This window comes from Schistocerca cancellata, chromosome 3 (genome assembly GCF_023864275.1).
Source record: "Schistocerca cancellata isolate TAMUIC-IGC-003103 chromosome 3, iqSchCanc2.1, whole genome shotgun sequence".
Classification (NCBI taxonomy): domain Eukaryota; kingdom Metazoa; phylum Arthropoda; class Insecta; order Orthoptera; family Acrididae; genus Schistocerca; species Schistocerca cancellata.
This window is the reverse complement of record NC_064628.1, coordinates 765582598-765606784: the sequence shown is the minus strand read 5'-3', so window position 1 is coordinate 765606784 and position 24187 is coordinate 765582598. Positions and strand designations below refer to the sequence as shown.

At 46.9% G+C, this 24187-nt stretch overlaps 1 protein-coding gene across 1 annotated transcript in view; it reads right to left on the bottom strand.

The window, feature by feature from the left end:
* LOC126175796 (uncharacterized) overlaps nucleotides 1-24187 on the bottom strand; it is a 314318-nt gene that overhangs the window by 72405 nt on the left and 217726 nt on the right. Inside the window, exons 10-11 of the mRNA XM_049922776.1 lie at nucleotides 18222-18415; nucleotides 9220-9460 (exon numbers count right to left, since the gene is read on the bottom strand). Coding sequence (XP_049778733.1) covers nucleotides 9220-9460; nucleotides 18222-18415 — 435 coding nt within the window. The remainder of the gene's footprint in view (nucleotides 1-9219; nucleotides 9461-18221; nucleotides 18416-24187) is intronic.

Here is a 24187-nt window from a genome sequence, read left to right as displayed (position 1 = left end):
AATTTCCAGGAGTGTATTAATCTAGCTCGGTTGTTGAGCGTAACCTCGACCCATAATAATTCACAGGAACTATCCACTTCTACTTCACTACAGGATAAACTACTACTAACAGCGACAAACACGCCACCACCGGTCGCATGGAATCTATCCTTTCTAAATACCGCCTGTGCCTTTGTAAAAATTTCGGCAGAATTTATCTCTGTCTTCAGCCAGCTTTCTGTACCTATAACGATTTCAGCTTCGGTGCTTTCTATCAGCGCTTGAAGTTCCGGTACTTTACAAACGCAGCTTCGACAGTTTACAATTACAATACCGATTGCTGCTTGGTCCTCGCATGTCCTGACTTTGCCCCGCACCCGTTGAGGCTGTTGCCCTTTATGTACTTGCCCAAGGCCATCTAACCTAAAAAACCGCCCAGCCCACGCCACAAAACCCCTGCTACCCGCGTAGCCGCTTGTTGCGTGTAGTGGACTCCTGACCTATCCAGCGGAACCCGAAACCCCACCACCCTACGGCGCAAGTCGAGGAATCTGCAGCCCACACGGTCGCAGAACCGTCTCAGCCTCTGATTCAGACCCTCCACCCGGCTCTGTACCAAAGGTCCGCAGTCAGTCCTGTCGACGATGCTGCAGATGGTGAGCACTGCTTTCATCCCGCTAGCGAGACTGGCAGTCTTCACCAAATCAGATACCCGCCGGAAGCCAGAGAGGATTTCCTCCGATCCATAGCGACACACATCATTGGTGCCGACATGAGCGACCACCTGCAGATGGGTGCACCCTGTACCCTTCATGGCATCCGGAAGGATCCTTTCCACATCTGGAATGACTCCCCCCGGTATGCACACGGAGTGCACATTGGTTTTCTTCTCCTCTCTTGCTGCCATATCCCTAAGGGGCCCCATTACGCGCCTGACGTTGGAGCTCCCAACTACCAGTAAGCCCACCCTCTGCGACCGCCCGGATCTTGCAGACTGAGGTGCAACCTCTGGAACAGGACAAGCAGCCATGTCAGGCCGAAGATCAGTATCAGCCTGAGACAGAGCCTGAAACTGGTTCGTCAGACAAACTGGAGAGGCCTTCCGTTCAGCCCTCCGGAATGTCTTTCGCCCCCTGCCACACCTTGAGACGACCTCCCACTCTACCACAGGTGAGGGATCAGCCTCAATGCGGGCAGTATCCTGGGCAACCACAGTCGTAGTCCGATCGGGGGATGCGTGGGACGAGCTGGCCGTCCCCGAAAAACCCCCATCCGGACCCCCACAGTGATGCCCATTGGCAACAGCCTCAAGCTGTGTGACCGAAGCCAACACTGCCTGAAGCTGGGAGCGAAGGGATGCCAACTCAGCCTGCATCCGAACACAGCAGTTGCAGTCCCTATCCATGCTAAAAACTAATCTACAGAGAGCGCAAACAAATCGACACAAAATTTAAACGGTAATTAAAATACAAGATTGCCTAGTAAATGCAGTAATGCTGCTACTTGCGCACTGCTGACACACTGCTCGGCGGCGGAAGGAGACTACGCGATTTTACACTATTCAGGTACTAAAACGCGATGCTACAACTATCAAATACTATAATACGCCCGAAATTTATGAATTAAACAATGCAAGTACCAAAAACACGCAAAGAAATTAAGAATTAAACTATGTAACAAATGAGTGAGCTAGGAGTATACGACTTGCTGCTGCAGCTGCTTATCCAACGGCGGCAGGGAGCACACTGACTGTGACCAACCGACACTGGCCGTTCAAAACAAAAACAGAAGACAGACGACTACGCGAATTTACACTATTCAGGTACTAAAACGCGATGCTACAACTCTCAAATACTATAATACACCCGAAATTTATGAATTAAACAATGCAAGTACCAAAAACACGCAAAGAAATTAAGAATTAAACTATGTAACAAATGAGTGAGCTAGGAGTATACGACTTGCTGCTGCAGCTGCTTATCCAACGGCGGCAGGGAGCACTAATGCTGCAACTTCTCTGTATACTACAGCAACATGAGCAAAAAGCCGCATGGAACTTCCGACATTATCTACTATGTCTTTTATATATATTGTGAAAAGCAATGGTCCCATAACACTCCCCTGTGGCACGCCAGAGGTTACTTTAACGTCTGTAGACGTCTCTCCATTGAGAACAACATGCTGTGTTCTGTTTGCTAAGAGCTCTTCAATCCAGCCACACAGCTGGTCTGATATTCCGTAGGCTCTTACTTTGTTTATCAGGCGACAGAGCGGAACCGCATCTAACACCCTCCGGAAGTCAAGGAAAATGGCATCTACCTGGGAGCCTGTATCTAATATTTTGTGGGTTCAAAAAATGGTTCAAATGGCTCTGAGCACTATGGGACTTGAAACATCTGAGGTCATCAGTCAACTAGAACTTAGAACTACTTAAACCTAACTAACCTAAGGACAGCACACACATCCATGCCCAAGGCAGGATTCGAACTAGCGCCCCTAGCGGTCACGCGCTTCCAGACTGAAGCGCCTAGAACCGCTCGGCCACTCCGGCCGGCATATTTTCTGGGTCTCATGAACAAATAAAGTGAGTTGGGTCTCACACGATCACTGTTTCCGAAATCCATTTTGATTCCTACAGAATAGATTCTGGGTTTCCAGAAATGACATGATACGCGAGCAAAAAAAAAAAAAAAAAAGTCCTAAAATTCTACAACAGATCGATGTCAGAGATATAGGCCTATAGTTTTGCGCATTTGCTCGACGACCCTTCTTGAAAACTGGAACTACCTGTGCTCCTTTCCAATCATTTGGAACCTTCCGTTCCTCTAGAGACTTGCGGTACACGTTAGAAGGGGGGCAAGTTCTTTCGCGTACTCTGTGTAGAATCGAATTGGTATTCCGTCAGGTCTAGTGGACTCATTTCAGTTGCTTTTCTATTCCTTGGACACTTATTTCGATGTCAGCCATTTTTTCGTTCGTGCGAGGATTTAGAGAAGGGACTGCAGTGCGGTCTTCCTCTGTGAAACTGCTTTGGAAAAAGGTATTTAGTATTTCAGCTTTACGCGTGTCATCCTCTGTTTCAATGCCATTATCATCCCAGAGTGTCTGGATATGCTATTTCGATCCACGATAATGTCAACCCTATGTCCGTTTTTTATCTATTTTCAGCGCACATCGTGAGGTGTATGTATTGTATTTTGTGTATTGAACCAGGAACCTAGATACGACGGAGAGGCTTCGTGTCGTCCCGCCGTAGCGCTCAGTGGTTCACAAACCAACAACAGGCCACAGCAGTCCACTCACCCCACCGCCGCCCCACACCGAACCCAGGGTTATTGTGCGGTTCGGCTCCTAGTGGAGGCCCCCCCCCCCCCCCACACACACACACCAAAGGAACGTCTCATACCACATACCAGACGAATGTAACCCCAAATGTTTGCGGGGTAGAGTAATTACGGTGTACGCGTACGTGGAGACAGTGTTTGCGCAGCAATCGCGCGACGTAGTGTAACTGAGGCGGAATAAGGGGAACCAGCCCGCATTCGCCGAGGCAGATGGAAAACCGCCTTAAAAACCAGGCTGGCCGGCACACAGGACCTCGACACTGATCCGCTGGGCGGATTCATGCCGGGGACAGGCACGCCTTCCCGAGCCGACCGCGGTGGTCTAGCGGTTCTGGCGCTGCAGTCCGGAACCGCGGGACTGCTACGGTCGCAGGTTCGAATCCCGCCTCGGACATGGGTGTGTGTGATGTCCTTAGGTTAGTTAGGTTTAAGTAGTTCTAAGTTCTAGGCGACTTATGACCTAAGATGTTGAGTCCCATAGTGCTCAGAGCCATTTCTGAACGCCTTCCCGTTCGGGAAGCAGGGCGTTACACAGCGCGGCTATCCGGGCGGGCACATCGTAAGGTACTCGAAACTGAACGTTACATGAATCTCCCACTTCAACGGCTCGGTAACAACTAGCAGGCATAATGCTTTGCGCAGCGTGTCAAAACATTCCCAGGCTGGTGAGCGCCTCAGAGGGCTTCAAGTGCCGTCGGAAGCATCTGTCGACTATTTGCGGCCACGTGATAGGGTTGAAGAAAACAGGTCCATGGTAGCTGCGTCTGCTATATTTGAGTCAACCTTAGTTGATCCCTGACAATGCAGTGGGCAGAGTGCGGCAGCTTCGCCCACCTACCTCAACCAATAGCGTAACGCAATTTTGTACACGTCTCGATGGTAACGCCCCAGTGTTGTCGCAGCTCTACAGACGGCTACTGTTTCCGCTTGGAACCGTTAGCGCTTGGCAGTTGGAAGTTGGCAAGAGTGCTGCAAGCTTTCAGGGATCTTTCTCCGCCGCCTCGACTGTAGGGCCGATGAAGCATCGGCCGGCCGGCGAAGTAAGCACCCTAGTCTCCGCGGTGGCGTCGTGAGTTGCTCTTGACAAACACGCCGTGGCTGTTGTCGTTGTTCTGGCTCTCGGTGCCTAGGTCCCTAAACTGAGCGACGTGGCGCAGTGATTAGCACACTGGACGCGCATTCGGGAGGACGAAGGTTCAAACCTGCGACCGTCCACCCAGATTCAGGTTCCAGAATGAGATTTTCACTCTGCAGTAGAGTGTGTGCTGATATGAAACTTCCTGGCAGATTAAAACTGTGTGCTGGAGCGAGACTCGAACTCGGGACCTTTGCCTTTCGTGGGCAAGTGCTCTACCATCTGAGTTACCCAAGCACGAGTCACGCCCCGTCCTCACAACTTTAATTCCACCAGTACCTCGTCTCCTACCTTCCAAACTTCACAGAAGCTCTCCTGCGAACCTTGCAAAACTAGCACTCCCGGAAGAAAGGATATTGCGGAGACATGGTTTAGCCACAGCCTGGGGGATGTCTCCAGAATGAGATTTTCACTCTGCAGCGGAGTGTGTGCTGATATGAAACTTCCTGGCACATTAAAACTGTGTTCACGGACCGGGACTCGAACTCGGAAAGTTTCATATCCGCTGTAGAGTGAAAATCTCATTCTGGAAATATCCCCCAGGCTGTGGATAAGCCATGTCTCCGCAGTATCCTTTCTTGCAGGAGTGCTAGTTTTGCAAGGTTCGCAGGAGAGCTTCTGTGAAGTTTGGGAGGTAGGAGACGAGTTACTTGCAGAATTAAAGTTGTGAGAAGGGGGCGTGAATCGTGCTTGGTAGCTTAGTTGGTACAGCACTAACCCCCGCGAAAGGCAAAGGTCCCGAGTTCGAGTCTCGGTCCGGCATGCAATTTTAATCTGTCAGGAAGTTTCAGATTCAGGATTTCCATGATTTTTCTGAATCGCTTAAGGCAAATGCCTGCATGGTTCCTTCGACAGGGCACAGCCGATTTCCTTCCGCATTCTTGACACAGTCCGAGCTTGTGCTCTGTTTCTAATGACCTCGATGTCGACGGGACGTTAAGCCCAATCTTCTTTCCTCCATCCTTTCCTAAGCCCCTAAGAGCTACTGGTGGCGTTGTCATGCTATGTTGGTGGGTTATAAGCCGAGAATGATGAATTATAAACGCAATAAAACTTTGTACCATCAGAAAATGCTCCTATCGGGACACAAAAATGCGAATATGTTTCTGTTTATTTAAAAGACTCTGACTGAAAAGTGGGGTACCAGCTGCCTCATTCTACCTACCACAGCACCTTTAAAACATTTCCCAAAAAATTGCCACTAACAAAATGTCGTGTGGTTAGGGCCTCCAGTCGGGTAGACCGTTCGCCTGGTGCTAGTCTTTCGATTTGACGCCACTTCGGCGACTTGCGCGTCGATGGGGACGAAATGATGATGATTAGGACAACACAACACCCATTCCCTGAGCGGAGAAAATCTCCGACCCAGCCGGGAATCGAACCCGGGTCCCTAGGATTGACAGTCTTTCGCGCTGACTACTTTTGTTCGCTTTTGTTCGTTGCATCTGCGGGCGGACGTCGTAAGACATCCGTATAAGTTCGTTGTTGATCGATTAACTCAGTTTCTGTTATTACAGAGGGCAGCTAACCCTCTGACCGAACACGCTGAGCTACCGTGCCGGCACTCTTCAGCTACCGGGGGCGGACTGTGTTGTCACTTATCCTGCCTCACAGCTCCCAGTAACATGTAAGTCTGCAGGCTTTTAACTTCACTTCTCAGCAGGTCGTTGCAGTAGGTAAGTAGAAGATTAATATGATGTTTAGATTCGTGTGCTTACGATGAACGCTGAAAATAGTCGAAAGAGAGGCCAAGGGAAAAAACTATAGAAATCTATGCTGTACGCGAATTTCAGAATATTTACAAGACAGAGGCTTCAAACTTAGTACTTGAAACTAAATAATTGACAAAATCGTGAAAATATGCATTTTCCGTATATTCTATATATGTTTAATCCTTCTTCTTTTCTTGTTTTATAGTTTTATCAAGATCCAATCACAGTATGCCGGGATGTGCAGGGGCCATATAAATTCAAAACCACAAAATCTTTAACAGAAAAGAATAGACATTAAAATTAAACAAGCTATGGGCCTTACCGCTAAATAAATCAAACAGCACCAGCCTTTCCCCACTATAAGCTCCTTTAACACACGCTGGCGCAAATCTGCGATCTTAGGCAGCGGCTGGATGACGTCAAGAGCCGACCGTTGGATACGAATGAACAGTTCCGCTTGCTCGGCTTGTTGTAGTTTGAAACTGCTGTCTAAGTTTTTGTTCTGACGATATCTCCAACATAAGGAGACGAAATGCCAGGCACAAAATGGCTCTGAACACTATGCGACTTAACTGCTGAGGTCATCAGTCGCCTAGAACTTAGAACTAATTAAACCTAACTAACCTAAGGACATCACAAACATCCATGCGCGAGGCAGGATTCGAACCTGCGACCGTAGCGGTCTGCCAGGCACAGAAATATACCTTGGACCACAGCCCAATTCTCATAAAATAAACTTCAATAAGGACGGTGTGATAAGTTTGAAGCAGCTGTCACCCGTTACAAGAAAACTAACGTAACTCCATCCCTGATTGAAATTAAAACACATTTCTGACTGTCCTAGAGACACTGTCTATACCAAAAGTGAATTTGCAATTTTTAACGTGATTTGTGTAGTAGAAAAGGAGTTAAATTTGATTTTCTATTGCCGAGGAGAGCGGAGCACTGTAGAGGTTGCTTGCAAACAGCACAGTCGGTTCACAACGTCCTGAACGAGGACTCCCTAGTTCTGGGTTGGCCGAAGCCATAGAAGCTGGTCGACTTCAGGCCACGAGTGCTTTGTGTTTGCACTGCTTGAGGAACGTGCAGCTTGTTGCCCCCTTACAGACGTGTTCCATAAGGCTCACAATACATTGGGTTTCGGTAGGCAGAGCTTGCTATCCTCCCTCAAGTCACACCACCTAGAAAATTTAGTTAGGACGTTGTGAACAAACTGTATTCCTATGATAACGTCGCAACTTGACTCTTAAACGTCAGACGCCAACAAATATAAATCAGGTTATAATGAAAGTGCTGTCTTGTACATACACATACACTAACTGATCAAAAGTATCCGGACACCTATTAGTGGATATTAATATGGGGTGAGTCCACCCATCCCCTTTATGACAACTCAGGAGATACTTTGAATGGCTTTTCTGAATGTCTGTGGAGGAATGGCAGCCCATTCTTCCTCAAGAGCCGGAACTACGGAATATGGAGGGGTCTGGAGTGAAGTCGACATTCTAACTCATCCCAGAGATGTTCCATTGGATGCAGGCTCGGACTCTGGGCTGGCTAGTTCATTTGAGGAATGTTATCGTCCATAAACCAATACCTCACATATGCTGCTTTATTGCAGGATGCACTGCCATCCAGATGCAGACAATCATCGTTTCTGGACTGTTCCTCTACATTGTGAATAACACAGTGTTTTCTTAAGTGCAATTAGGGGAGCACACCAAGAGAATGAAAAACACCACCATACTGTAACATCGCCTTCGTGTATTTCATTGTTGACGTTACACATTATGGCAGATAACGATCTCCAGACATTTGCCAAACTCAAACCCTCCCATCAAATTGCTACAGGGTATATACCGTGATTCATCACTCCAAATCACTTGTTTTCAGACGTCCACTGTCCAGTGGATTTGCTCTTTACACCATCTCAAGTGTCACTCAACACAGAGTACAGAAATGTGGGCCTTGCCTGCAGCTGCTCGAGCATTGTACCCCATTCTTTTTAACTCTATATGCACAGTCAGTGTGTTAGCTGGACTGCTGATAGCAGTTCAGAATTAAAGAGCGATTCATTTTACTGATTACATGTGCCTTTTTATGCGGTATCATATCGATACCACCCCACGGGCATCAATGTTAGGAACGGAATTGCTAATTTCCATCAGACATCGATAGTGATAGTACACGATCCAGTGGACCCAATGGAGCATGCCCGCTGAGCCACGCCTCCAGCAACTCGGTAGCACAATCGGTCTCTGCCACTGCAATACAGGACAGCTGATGGCAGCCAGATGCCCCACTCGCACTCGGAGCCCCTTCACCACGTGATGCTACGCAGACGCCACCTAGTAGCGGCTCTGACACTGTCGTTCGCGCTTTTGCTCAGAGTGCCTCATCCATGTGTACACTGATAGCTGGACTTTATTTCTTGTTGCAATATTTGTAATGAGTCTTCATGCACCTGGAGAAGTACAAGTTAAGTAAATATCCTGTTTACTGTGTCAACAGTTTCCTATATTCACTAATCATTCCTACTCCTGTCCAGTTTTCCTACAATGGCAGTTGCCGCATCACTCTGTAGCCCACCTCTCCTCACTGTTGTGTACAAAGTCGTAGACGACATTTTATAACCAACTTGTGTAGCAGTCGACAGCCTCATCTTTCAGTACACGAAGTCTTCCTTATCTCGGTTTAGCTTTGGTCGTTTCCTCGCGTTTCCACTTCGCCATCACACCACCAACAGTAGAATGAGGCAGCTTTACAGGGGTTGAAATGTTCCTGTCGATTTATTACTCACGTGAAATTCAATGAACAGTCCACTTTCGAAATCACTGAACTACCCTAATGGAGCCATTCTGCAGTTATTGCTCCTCTGCTGACAACGAAGTACTGCTCGCTTCCGCTTAAACTCGTGGGTGCGCCTCTGGTGGCGAATTCCGCATTACACAGTGGTGTCCGGGTTTTTTGATCAGAGAGTGTAATGAGGCGTACGCCGCCTGCGGAGCGCTGGGCACAGAGGGAGAAACAGTGGGACTGCCAGACAGACCCCTGAGCATCTTGACGGCGACGGGCAGCGGCGGCCGGCCGGGCTGTCGCAGCAGGCCGCGGCGCACCAGCCCGAAGGCGCCCTCGCCCAGCAGCTGGTCGGCCAGCAGCAGCCGGCCCGCCGACACCTCCCACCCGTCGCCGGGCTCCTCTGCGTCCAGCGACGACTCCCACTCCGCCGGCGCGGGCGTCGAAGCAGGAGCGGCCGCCGACCCTGGGCCCGGCCCCTTCTCCGCCAGTTCCTGTCGCCGAGTAAGCGACAGTGTCACACGTTTAACAGGCACTTACACTGACATGGGAACCTCCCCAGGGCACCCCCCTCACATTTAGTTATAAGTTGGCACACTGGATAGACCTTGAAAAACTGAACACAGATCAGAATGAGATTTTCACTCTGCAGCGGAGTGTGCCCTGATATGAAACTTCCTGACAGATCAAAACTGTGTGCCGGACCGAGACTCGAACTCGGGACCTTTGCCTTTCTGTAAAGTTTGGAAGGTAGGAGACGAGATACTGGCAGAAGTAAAGCTGTGAGGACCGGGCGTGAGTCGTGCTTCGGTAGCTCAAATGGTAGAGCACTTGCCCGCGAAAGGCAAAGGTCCTGAATACAGATCAATCGAGAAAACAGGAAGAAGTTGTGTGGAACTATGAAAAAAATAAGCAAAATATACAAACTGAGTAGTCCATGAGCAAGATAGGCAACATCGAGGATAATATGAACTCAGGAGCGCCGTAGACCCGTAGTTAGCGTGAGCAGCTGCGGAACGAGAGGTCCTTGGTTCAAGTCTTCCCTAGAGTGAAAAGCTTAATTTCTTTATTTTCTCAAAGTTATGATCTGTAGAAGCCGACCTCGGGGAAGATCAGTTTGGATTCCGTAGAAATGTTGGAACACGTGACACAATACTGACCCTACGACTTATCTTAGAAGCTAGATTAAGGAAAGGCAAACCTACGTTTCTAGCATTTGCAGACTTAGAGAAAGCTTTTGACAATGTTGACTGGAATACTCTCTTTCAAATTCTGAAGGTGGCAGGGGTAAAATACAGGGAGCGAAAGGCTATTTACAATTTGTACAGAAACCAGATGGCAGTTATAAGAGTCGAGGGACATGAAGCAGTTGTTGGGAAGGGAGTGAGACAGGGTTGTAGCCTATCCCCGAAGTCATTCAATCTTTATATTGAGCAAGCAGTGAAGGAAACAAAAGAAAAATTCGGAGTAGGTACTAAAATCCATGGAGGAGAAATAAAAACTTTGAGGTTTGCCGATGACATTGTAATTCTATCAGAGACAGCAAAGGACTTGGAAGAGCAGTTGAACGGAATGGATAGTGTCTTGAAAGGAGGATATAAGATGAAGATCAACAGAAGCAAAACGAAGATAATGGAATATAGCCGAATTAAGTCGGGTGATGCTGAGATAATTAGATTAGGAAATGAGACACTTAAAGTAGTAAAGGAGTTTTGCTATTTGGGGAGCAAAATAACTGATGATGGTCGAAGTAGAGAGGATATAAAATGTAGATTGGCAATGGCAAGGAAAGCGTTCCTGAAGAAGAGAAATTTGTTAACATCGAATATAGATTTAAGTGTCAAGAAGTCATTTCTGAAAGTATTTGTATGGAGTGTGGCCATGTATGGAAGTGAAACATGGACGATAAATAGTTTGGACAAGAAGAGAATATAAGCTTCCGAAATGTAGTGCTACAGAAGAACGCTGAAGATTAGATGGGTAGATCATATAACTAATGACGAGGTATTGAATAGGATTAGGGAGAAGAGAAGTTTGTGGCACAACTTGACTAGAAGAAGGGATCGGTTGGTAGGACATGTTCTGAGGCATCAAGGGATCACCAATTTAGTATTGGAGGGCAGCGTGGAGGGTAAAAATCGTAGAGGGAGACCAAGAGATGAATACACTAAGCAGATTCAAAAGGATGTAGGTTGCAGTAGGTACTGGGAGATGAAGAGGCTTGCACAGGATAGAGTAGCATGGAGAGCTGCATCAAAACAGTCTCAGGACTGAAGACAACAACAACAACAACAATGATCTGTCAGTTCGTTCATTGACGTCTCTGTTCACTGTAATACGTTTAGTGTCTGTGTTTTGCGACCGCACCGCAAAACCGTGCGATTAGTAGACATAAGGACGTGCCTCTCCAATGGGAACCGAAAACATTTGATCGCAAGATCATAGGTCAACCGATTCCTCCACAGGAAAACACGTCTGATATATTCTATACGACACTGGTGACGGCATGCGCGTCACATGACAGGAATATGTTGTTGACCCACCTAACTTGTACACTTGGCGAATGGGTAAAAAGATTCTTCTACCTTCCCCGATTTAGGTTTTGTTGTGGATGTGGTAATCACTCCCAAAGAGTGATGAAAACATAAGAGTTTGTCACATAAACTGCAACAACGGACGGACAGATAATAATTGTCTGAAAACAAAAAATTAAACTTTTCGCTCGAGGGAAGACTTGTACCAAGGACTTCTCGTTCCACAGCTGCTCACGCTAACCACGGGACCACGGCGCTCCTAAGCTCAGTCTATCCTTGATGTTGCCTATCTTGCTCATGGACTACTCAGTTTGTATATTTTGCTTATTTTTTTCATAGTTCCACACAACTTCTTCCTGTTTTCTCGGTTGATCTGTGTTCAGTTTTTCAAGGCCTATCCACTGTGCCAACTTATAACTAAGTCTGAGGGGGTTGCGATGGGGAGGTTCCCTTGTGAGATGACGAAAATCGTGGGATACCTCCTAACACCGTGTCGGACCTCTTTTTGCCCGGCGTAGTGCAGCAGCCCGATGGCGTGGACTCAATAAGTCGTTGGAAGCCGCCCGAAGAAATACTGAGCTATCCTGCCTCTAGAGCTGACCATAACTGCGTAAGTGTTGATGGAGCAGGATTTTGTGCACGAACTGAACTCTCGATTGTGCCCCATAAATGTTCGATTGGTGACCAAACCATTCGCTCGAAGTGTCCAGAATGTTCTTCAAACCAATCACGAAGAATTATGGCCAGGTGACATGGCGTCCTGTCATCCATAAAAATTCCGCCGTTGTTTGGGAACATGAAGTCCATGAATGACTGCAAATGGTTTCCCAGTAGCAGGACATAACCATTCCCAGTCAACGATCGGTTTGGTTGGACCAGAGGACCAAACACACATGTAAACACAGCCCACACCGTTTGGAGCCACCATCAGCTTGCGCAGCTTGGGTCCATGGCTTCGTGGGGTCTGTGGCACACTCGAACCCTACCATCAGCTGTCACCAACTGAAATCAGGACTCATCTGACCAGGCCAAGGTTTTCCAACCAATAAGGTCACGAGCCTAGGAGAGTCATTGCAGACGTCTTGCTCCAACTATCACTCCACGTTAAGTCTGTTAATTCCCCTCGCATGGCCACAGTCACGTACGACACTTTTTCCCATGAATCACCTGAGTGCACTGCCCTTTTATACGTTGTGTACGCGATACTGCCGCCATTTGTATAGGTGTGTATGTCTATCCCATGACTTTCGTCATCTCAGCGAACAGTAGTGGCATTAATTCTGCACATTTTATTGAAATGTTCGTTCATTTTAAAGTAGCGAGATGGGCGTAAGTTGTGGTGTACTAAATTATTGCATTATGATTCTGTTTTTTGTTTACAACATGTAGACTGAATATCAATCATTTTTAAAAAGTGTGATATGTTAAATTTTTGTTAAAAATAAATAAGTGATCTCAATTTAAAACCTTCACTACTTCACGCACTTGCGCTTATGTAAGTAGGACCTATTTCCAAGAGTGTGACAACACCAACTGTTCATGGGTTACAGCTGCTGACCCATCATCGAGTTTATTATATTTGTGTACATCAGGTTTATTCTTGTGATGAACAGAGTATATCAACACTGCTGACCATAAAATTGCAACATCATGAAGGCGACAGGCAACAGACGTCAGCCTGACACGAAATGTACTACATGCTTGGGAATGAAAATAAAAAATATGTAGTGGGTTTCTCATTGAGTAATCTCATCTGAATGTTGGTTGTTTGCGGGAAGATCAGTCGTATGCATTTTGTAACAAGGAGCAACGTCTACCACTTCTTGTCGGAATTGGATCCTGCCAGGATTGTGGCAGCTCGGGACTGCAGTTTATCATTCTGCGTTACTGATGCTCGTATTGGGTATGATCGCATGATGGTCACGCAAATATGGATCTAATGGGTTCAGAGGGGCCATGCAGCATTTTAACGGCTCCATGCGACTAGTGCCCGAGAGAACAGACGTACTTTTCGTTCTGCTGTGCGAAGTCGTACAGCCACATCATGTCCTTTGAATCAGTAAATGAGCTTTTGTGCAGCACGTCAAGCATCCACACGGACAATCTGACGACTTCAGAGCATCACGGACTGTGAACACGGCGACCATTATTGAGGATCTCTCTGACGCGGCAGCACAGAGAGATGCACTGATAGTGATGTGCCGAAAAACACTGGCATCAAGTCTTCTCTCAGACAAGACCCTGTTCTGTACACAGCTGAACTGGGAAAATAACAGGATGTGGGCTCTCTGAGGTGAAGGGATGCTGTCAGATTGCATTCGTCGTGTCATAAGAGTCCAGCACCTGAAACGATTACTTTAGGTGTCATCGCTATACAACACAATCACCTATGTTTCGTAAAGCTGGCAATTTAGACAGCAAGTTTTACAGTGCTAACGTATCAAGGCCAGTTCGATATCTCCACGACATTGTCTTTCAACAAGATAACGAAAGATTGCACTTTGCAATTGCTGTCCCGACCTACGTCAACACAGAGTGTGTCTGACTCTCCCCAGCATGTTCTACAGATGTGATCACTGACATGCCACCATTCACCAGCCGCTTTGATTGATGAACTCTGGCACAGAGCTGAAGCAGTATGGAATGACGCACATCTATCTGGCATTCGGCGCTATTCGACTTGATGCCCAGTGGGGTTAAAGCCGTTGTTGCTGCCAGATGTGGCTGCTCTGTGTACCAAATCAGCTACAAATTTAGTCATGTGCACTGCTTGAGAAAAAAGGTGAAGCGCCCAAAAAGGGAGGAGGAAACAAAGCGAAACTTCAAGTTGAGAAGGTATGTGATGTTGTTCCTGTGATTCCAAATTCCAGTCAAAGTTACTAAGAATTTGGCAGTATGGGCCGACTTACCAATATGACATTGGACCTGTTCCGGCCCCAATGCATATGCCCATTAACCTGTTGTATCTTCTCCTGAAGCAAAGTAGTCCACAATTGTTGCATGTGGTCGTTGACATCCTGGATTCGAGCAGTAGGAGCTGACATCGAAGTTGGTCCAGCACATGTTCTATTGGGAACCAGTCTGGGGATCTTGCCAAACGGCGCATCTCAACATCATGCACATGTGCCATGTGTGGACCAGCAGTGTCCTGTTGAAAAATGACATAGCGATACTGTAGCATGAGAGATAACACATGAGGACGCAGGATGTCCGTGATATCGCATTTTGCCGTCACAGCTACCTCAGTCACCACCAAACTCGAGGAAAAGTTATATCCGATGACTCCCCACACTGTGACGCCAGGAATAACATCGCTGTGCCTCTCCAAAACACTGAAGAATGGGACCTCTTCCCATGTTCCTCCAAAAATGAACATTTGGGGTAGTGCAGAATTGCAATTCATTGCTGAATACATTGCGATGCTATTCATCAACAGTTCATGCTTCCCACTCACAGCACCAATTCAAAAACACCCGTTCATCTTGGTCTGATCATAGTAATGTACACATGGCTTGGTAATTCTCTAGGCTGGCTACTGCTAGACTCTGACCAGTAGTGCCGGATGATGCAGAATATTGTAGGGAGACCAGTACTAGTATTCGGCTGGCAGGCGCAGATGTAAAGCGGTTGCGGTGTGTTTGGCGCATAATTGTGTCAAGATCAGAAGAAACAACTATCGCCTGCTGTGACTGTGGGTCTTTGATTGTTCGGGGAGAGGGTTTAACTGAATTACAGTATATAAAATATTAGTTCACTTTATTACATGAATAGCGAAAAGATTTACTTAAACTGAAACAGTCCTTTGCCAGGGGTGTGCTTGATAATTGACAACAGTGGTTAATTATTGGAGCATCACTAGATACTGTAATTAACAAACTGTTCTGCTGAAATACAGGGTTCAACATTTACAATAGTACATATCCATTTGCGACTTCCATAACTCTACATCCTACTCGATGATGTTGACTACTTCAGCTGAAGGCACGAACTGGCACAGCGCTTCCATGTGCACCTCTATTTTGACCACCATGCGTGGGTGATACTGTGCTGAGAGAGAGGTGTTGCGTTCTGAAGCACCTCCCACCCGTTGTTTCGGATTGCAATGAGACATCATAATGTCTATGGTATTAATGTGTGTCGCTGACTTTGGTGTGCCACTTTGGACAATACCACAAGGGTCCTTCCTTGTGGTAGTGGAACAGGGTCAACCAGAAACTTGATGACAAGAACGCCACCCCTCACATTAACATGTAGTCCAATATAGGACCACTGTCATATCCGAATGCCCCGTAAATCTAGATACTGCACGAGTCGCCCAGTTGGCCAAAAAGAGAGGCCCACAATATGGCCTCTATCAGGCTGTCGGTTTGTGGTGACGCAGTCTCACGTGAGTATCCTACATCTCCGTGTGCTTCTCAGCGATCACTCGACATCTAATGTTATTCACAGTCCTTATATATTCTAGCAGACCTGGTAACAACAATAAATCACTCGGATGGCCATTCTACCTGTGACAGAGAATTGCAACTCTTATCATTTACACTACTGGTCATTAAAGTTGCTACACCACGAAGATGACGTGCTACAGACGCGAAATTTAACCGACAGGAAGAAGATGCTGTGATATGCAACTGATTATGTTGTGTTGGCTGAAGAGCTGTATGCACGCGTTTTAGCTCACGCAGGCTGGCGTGAGGAGGGAAGAACTATACTGACGTGAGGTCTGGAACATGACAAGGAATGAGAATTCAGAAAGCGGACGTAATTAGTTTGATACTTAACTTTAATCCATTAATGATGAACGTCGCTCTTGACGCTACATGATTCACAATATTATCAGTTCAGAATAGTAACTGAATATGGCGCCTTGCTAGGTCGTAGCAAATAACGTAGCTGAAGGCTATGCTAAACTGTCGTCTCGGCAAATGAGAGCGTATGCAGACACTGAACCATCGCTAGCAAAGTGGGCCTGTACAACTGGGGCGAGTGCTAGGGAATCTCTCTAGACTAGACTTGCCGTGTGGCGGCACTCGGTCTGCAATCACTGATAGTGGCGACACGCGGGTCCGACGTATACTAACGGACCGCGGCCGATTTAAAGGCTACCACCTAGCAAGTGTGGTGTCTGGCGGTGACACCACAGATTACCTTTTCAGAGCATTCACACAAGGTTGGCGCCGGTGGCGACACCTACAACGTACTGACATGAGGAAAGTTTCCAACCGATTTCTCATACACAAACACCAGTTGACCGGCGTTGCCTGGTGAAACGTTGTTGTGATGCCTCGTGTAAGGAGCAGAAATGCGTACCATGACGTTTTCGACTTCGATAAAGGTCGGGTTGTAGCCTATCGCGATTGCGGTTTATCGTATCGCGACATTGCTGCTCGCGTTGGTCGAGATCAAATGACTGTTAGCAGAATATGGAATCGGTGAGTTCAGGAGGGTAATACGGAACGCCGTGCAGGATCCCAACGGCCTCGCATCACTAGCAGTCGAGATGACAGGCATCTTATCCGTATGGCTGTAACGGATCGTGCAGCCACGTCTCGGTCCCTGAGGCAACAGATGGGGACGTTTGAAAGACAACAACCATCTGCACGAACAGTTCGACGACGTTTGCAGCAGCATGGGCTATCAGCTCAGAGACCATGGCTGCGGTTACCCTTGACGCTGCATCACAGACAGGAGCGCCTGCGATGGTGTACTCATCGACGAACCTGGGTGCATGAATGGCAAAACGTCATTTTTTCGGATGAATCCAGGTTCTGTTTACAGCATCATGATGGTCGCATCCGTGTTTGGCGACATCGCCATGAACGCACATTGGAAGCGTGTATCCGACATCGCCATACTGGCGTATCACCCGGCGTGATGGTATAAGGTGCCATTGGTTACACGCCTCAATCACTTTTTATTTGCACTGACGGCACTTTGAACAGTGGACGTTACATTTCTGACGTGTCATGACCCATGGCTCTACCCCTCACTCGATCCCTGCGGAATCCTACATTTCAGCATGATAAAGCACGATCGCATGTTGCAGGTCCTGTATGGGCGTTTCTGGATACAGAAAATGTTCGATTGTTGCCCTGGCAAGCACATTGTCCAGATCTCTCACCAATTGAAAACGTCTGGCCAATGGTGGCCGAGCAACTGGCTCGTCACAATACGCCAGTCACTACTCGTGATGAACTGTGATATCGTGTTGAATCTGCATGGGCAGCTGTACGTGTACACGCCATCCAAGCTCTGTTTGACTCAATGCCCAGGCGTATCAAGGCAGTTATTATGGCCAGAGGTGGTTGTTCTGGGTACTGATTTCTCAGGATCTATGCACCCAAACTGCGTGAAAATGTAATCACATGTCGGTTCTAGTATAATATATTTATCCAATGAATACCCGTTTCTCATCTGTATTTCTTCTTGGTGTAGCAATTTTGATGGCCAGTAGTGTAGGTAGCCGCTAATGGTGGGTACCTCTACAGTTACGTTCACATCTCACTACGTCTTCAGGGTGCTTCTCTTTCTTTGTTACGCGGTATATTCTTTCTACTATGTTGTACATGCAGGACAAGTAAAATTTTCTTTATTTACTATCCTTCCTGGTGTTGGAATTTTAATGGCCATCAGTGCACTTGCAGGTCCTTCAGCACGTAAGCAGATGTGGAAGATAAGTAGTGGTTAGTGGCAGGGAGAGAGTAGGGTGAGGCTGCATTACCTGGAAGCAGAGCTTGGCACGCCTCCGGCGAACCCTGCGGGAGAGGCAGCGCGCTGTGAAGGCCGCCCCCGCACCGCCCATGGCCAGCGCTGCGAGGGCAGCGGCCGCCAGTGCGTACGGCGAGGGCGACGGCAGCGGCGGCATCCCGCGCTCTGTCAGCGCGCCTCCAGCGCCGCCCACCGCCGGCGCCGCCCCTGCGGATTCGTCACGCCGCGTCAGGAGCGTCCGCTTCACTGCAACCCCAGGTCGTGCCTCCAGAACAGCTGGTAAGGCGCACTGCTTGCGTCGAACAAATTCGGGGACCTCACAGCTTAGCCCCTGTTACAACGGTGGATGCGCCAGGAACAGTAAGCACACTAGACAAAATACTACTTGTCCCATACAAGACGTTACCAAAAGACCCTACAACACCAGCTCTACCCACGATAACGGCCTCATTTCGGCGAGGAAGAGAGCCCACAAGGTTCTGCAGGTATGCCGTATCTAGTTAAGGCTCTCGCTGATGTTTAAATCATGTAGAGCTAACATATTGCAAGGATATCAACTGCTACGTTTCACCCGCTGTTCCAATGAGCCCCAGACATTTTTAGTGACATTAAGATTGGGTGAGTTATGGGGCCAGTCAAGGTCTGACAGGATACATTAGTATTGGCCAAATGTAGAACATACGCATGCAGCTGTGTCAATACAACTGTTGTCATATTGGTTGACGGGAGTGTCTACAGCAGACTCCTTGACGGCCGCGGTGGCCGAGCGGTTCTAGGCGCTTCAGTCCGGAACCGCGCGACTGCTACAGTCGCAGGTTCGAATCCTGCTTCGGGCATGGATGTGTGTGATGTCCTTAGGTTAGTTAGGTTTAAGTAGTTCTAAGTTCTAGGGGACTGATGACCTCAGATGTTAAGTCCCATAGTGCTCAGAGCCATTTTTTTGAGCACACTCCTTGAAAACTCTAGAAGAAAGGACAACACTTGGGCACCAAGAATGTTGAAATAAAAATCTTGGTTCTCGTTCACACTAACTTGAATGAGTGGCAAGAGGCATGGTACGAAAAGTGTGACAGAAGCACTCTTGGCCTGAACTATACCCTCCACGTACTGCGGGTTAAACACCTCATTGGCCAGTCGGTGCAATCAACTCCTTGCATAATTTGAAAATAAGCAGGATCGTGACCCATCAGCCCACACTACATGCCACTGTACAGTTTTTGTGCTGTTTGGTAAATTGAAGACGTGCAGATTAAAGGAAATTCATACGGCATGTCTTGTAACCACGACCGGAATTATCGCGGGGTGGGCGTGAACGAAAGCGCGGCGGGACCGAATGGGAGCGGCCCGCGAACAAACAAGACGGACGAACGGGGAAGGATGGACATACACAACGACAGACGACCGAACAAGACACCAAGAACAGCAACGGTCAAGAAACAACGGGGTCACAAGCGGAAACCTCACGAAATCAACGACGTCCACTCGGACACGGAAAGAAGCACGACATCTGTAAGCGAGATATCGCTAAAATACCAGACTGCCTCGCTGAGTGAGGGCAGGCGGCTAAATACATGTTAGGGTACGTCGCCATTGGCCGCTGGGACGACGTGCTCCACAGTGGTACCCTCACATTATACGCGGGCCAGCAGTGCGCGCAGCCACGGCTTATGGCGCGATGGCTCCAGAGACTTCTAGTGGTAATCGAGGTCCATGCCATCTGCCGCGGATTAGAAACCCGCGATGCTTGATACCAGAGCATGAGTAGCTGGAAGATCTCAAAGGGGAAGGTTCAGCGGCCTCATTGGAAAGGTTTTCCCTATCCTTTGTGCCTTCAGGCACCTTTACTTTGCAAGGTGTGAGAGCTGTGGGCGTAAGTGTATTTGTTGAGTGTAGGTGAGTGTAATGGGTGTGTGGGTAGTGCAGCGTCATACTTGTGTTGGAGATGATTAGGTAAGGGAGACGGTGAAGCCCATTAATGACAGGTAGCCTAGTCCTTTCGTAGAGCACCAGGGGACCGATGTTCATAACGTCCCTATCTAATGGACAGATCACCATCAGCAGCGTCGCATGCCCTCACTTCATGAGACACTGCAGAGAGGTTCGGAATCTGATCCAGGACAATGGCGTACAGACTGATGATCAGGGACTTTACACCACCACCCCTTCTGTCCCCTCTGCCGTAAAGGCTAAGGGAAAATTGTCAAAAGCGTGCAGCATACAGGGACAGTCATTCGTTCAACTACCGCAGACGCCCAACTGTGTTCAACTTAGGAAATCTGACGGGAACTGGTGTATTCACCTTAGTATTGCAGTGAACGATGTACAAAATGAGCAGTGCCCTTTTGTGAGGTACCTGCTCCAAATGTCTATTGCAGTCTGTCCTCAGATCCTCAGACACTGGTTGAGGAGTACCATCATTCACTGACAGCACCAATTGAAACCGATTATCATTGATAGGGCGTGACATTCGTCGCCAGTACCTTTCGGTTAGTACCTTTTTATCATAACTGCTCTTATACAGTGTTACATGGCTGCCAGCAGTACACTATCCTCGCAGATGCGTCTGACTGTCCGCATTGATACACCAACAAATCAGCCAACTTCATTCACTATTTCGTGAAAGAAACGTCCAAAAACGGCAGCTCCCTTCTACCACGTCTCTACATCGACCCATCCTATTGACCTGATTCCATACAACCGACTGGTGGATACAAACCACTTCACTGTCATAATTTAAGCCAGCAGTAGAGGGGCAGGGCACGTGACTGCCTTCTGCTAGTGATGGGTCATCTACAACACTCCAAAGCAACCAGGGCGATATTTTAAAAGGCTGAGTAGGGTGGCTATCACGAAATTAGGCATCTCAAGGTCACACCCGCTCCCTGCGGTCCGCTAGCGCTAAGTGATGGGATTCGTTCGTCTCATTGCTTTATTGCCGCATGTACACTGTTACCAGTGCATTAGGTCGGCGCCATCTGAATGTATGTTCACATGTCGTTTCAGTCTTTCGCAGAAAGGTGCATTCATGCATATTTGGTAGTGAGCGAAATGCAGGAGCATGGACCTCCGTGCAGTGCTACTCGAAGGGTGCAATGACATTCGAGAATAATGTAAAATTGTCATATCGAATGTACTGAGGATTCGGTGTCAGGAACAATATAAATGTTGTGCAAGTTCACAAAATCACAGCAATTTCCGAATCCACTGTATTCAGTATTTTCAGTGCAGTAACATCGCCAGAATTTCTAGATGTGAACATGTGTTTTGATTCTCCAAGAAAGGGGTGTACATGAAAATGGAAATAATCGAATTTGACGATTACGACAAAAAGGTATTGCGTAGAATTGTACTTCGATAGTACGACAGTGAAGAGTATCCGAGGGCTAGAAAAATACGGGGTGATCTCCGTGAAAAAATTAATTGTTCTGGCTCAGATCTCTGGTTTTTGTCCTCCCTGATCACTTGTTTTTGATTCAGAAAGTATAATTATTGACAAAAATTTTCATGGAATTAAGAGACGTTGTAGCAGCAAGAACAAAGTTTTGTTTAAAATGCTCTTACTGCGGGCTGGGGACAATAGTCTTGTAGTATACTTCGTTAAAATGTGAGTTTCACAAAGCCACACGCAAAAATATATTTTGTTCGACTTCAACAGAAATATTGGCCTAAAAGTGCTTACAGTTGCTTTTGTACAGCACATATCGGCGATTTGGGTGACGGGTGCAGTGACGAATAGTCAGTAACAGCTGCAAATAAAAAATTTTCAGGAGGCAGGCAATATTCTCGGCCGTAGTCGTATTACGTCGCGTCGAAGCTAAAATCCTAGCGGCGGCATACAAGCACTCAAGCGCTTTCGCGCACGGAGGGTCGCATAAGTAAAATGCGTTCAAATGTGATACTATACAGTAATGATGTCTCATAAGTTAACAAGGATAATTTCATAGTTTTCTTTCCCGCTGGAAGTTTCTACAGGGTCCAATAGGCCGCAAATTCATCGGCGACGACACTTTTTGTTACACTGGCGGAACAGTCTCACACTTCTAACCATATTTTATTTTTTACCTCGGAGGTTTTTTTCCCACAGGTTGAAGTAAAAAAATATTTTTGTTTAAAGGTTCTTGTAACGCTAGTTTTATTGCTATTTTTTCGTGCAGCTGGCAAGAATGTTCTTTTGGAAAGTACTCCATGATATTCTAGACTAAAAATACATCTACATTCGAGTTCTGATTTCTCTTATTTTATTATGATGATCATTTCTCCCTACGTAGGTGGGTGTCAACAAAATATTTTCGCATTCGGAAAAGAAAGTTGGTGATTGAAATTTCGTAAACAGATCTCGCTGCAAAGTAAACCGCCTTTGTTTTAGTGACTGCCACCCCAACTCGCGTATTATATCAGTGACACTCTCACCCCTATTGCGCGGTAACACGAAACGAGCTCCCTTCTTTGCACTTTTTCGATGTCCTCCGTCAATCATACCTGGTAAGGATCCCATACCGCGCTGCAAATTCCAGCAGAGGACGGACAAATATAATGTAGGCTGTCTCTTTGGTGGATTTGTCGCATCTTCTAAGTGTTCTGCCAACAAAGCGCAGTCTTTGTTTCGCCTTCCCCACAATATTATCTTGCAATTTAAGTTGCTCTTAATTGTAAGACGTCTCTTATTTTTTCGGAATTTTTTCTAACATTCCAAATTATCGCTAGCTGGCAATGCTGTAGGTAGCTGAAATGACCTTGACGTGCCTATTGTCAGGTGGGTTTAGAATGTATACAGGGTGCTTCTGTGATGTTACAAACCTTCAGGGATGATGGAGCAAGCTACATGTATGAACTGAGGTAAAAAAATCTGGTCCAGAAACGAACGAGTCGAAAGTTTAAAAAGAAAATTGTTGTGATCCTTCTGACAATGGACCATGCAAACTCGCTGCTTTCCTTATTTTAGGAGGAGATAGTATGGACCAAAACAAGATAAAAAGTTTCCAATAAATGTGGGCTCTAAAGTGCGTACCTGAAGTGCTATGACCACTTGTTCGCCTTTACTACTGTGAAACACATCTCTTCGACTGGACAAGTGCTCATAGCTCGTAAGATACACACTTTAGAGCCCATGTTTATTAGACATTTTTTTCTTGTTTTGGTCCATACTACCTCCTCCCAAAATACGGAAAGCAAAGACCTTGCATCAGAAGAGGAGTACAGTCAGAGGTATCGAAACGATTTTCACTTATAACTTTCCGCTCAATAGTTTCCGGACGACTGTCCCTTACATTTACCATTCTCCGCATCCGTGAAAAGTTTCTAACATCATCACGGAATCACCCTGTATTGCTTCACGCATTTGACGTGCTCGCAGAAGTTCTAACGTTTCTCGTCACATCGCATGGGCATTTGTTTCATTCGTGTTACTGCGGGGTAGTATAGAGAGCCATGTTTGCAAAGTCAAACGAATATTTTCGCGGCCGCTGAACCCATTTTTTACTCAAAGCAGGTTGCGTGACTCAGAGGAGTGAAAAAAGGAGAATATTGATTGCGGTACACTGTTTGAAACTCTGGTGTTATCAGGGATAAAAAATTGTGTGTGCTCAATTCGGAACTGCGGTATACATTTTTCGCGAAAACGATAGGATAAAATCATTACAAGGGTTTCGTATTAATATCTGATTTAAATATCAACGTCTTTAATACAATGGTTACAAAGAGTAGTATAAGGATTGCAGAACAGATAAATCACAAGTTTTTTGTATGTAGCAACAGTCTGTGGCAGCTGAAGTAACACACCGACACCGCGCCCTCCACCGAGTTCGTTCCCTTTTCGACGCTCCCGTAGTTCTCACATTCGCTCTGCACTGAACTTGCAAGCTTTTTGGATTCGCTTTGACCCAGGCTTCTCTCTGATGGCGTTTTCTATACTTCCGCACATATTTATGAGTTGTATGAGACGACATATTTCATTATTTCGTAATTTAATACCGATTTGCA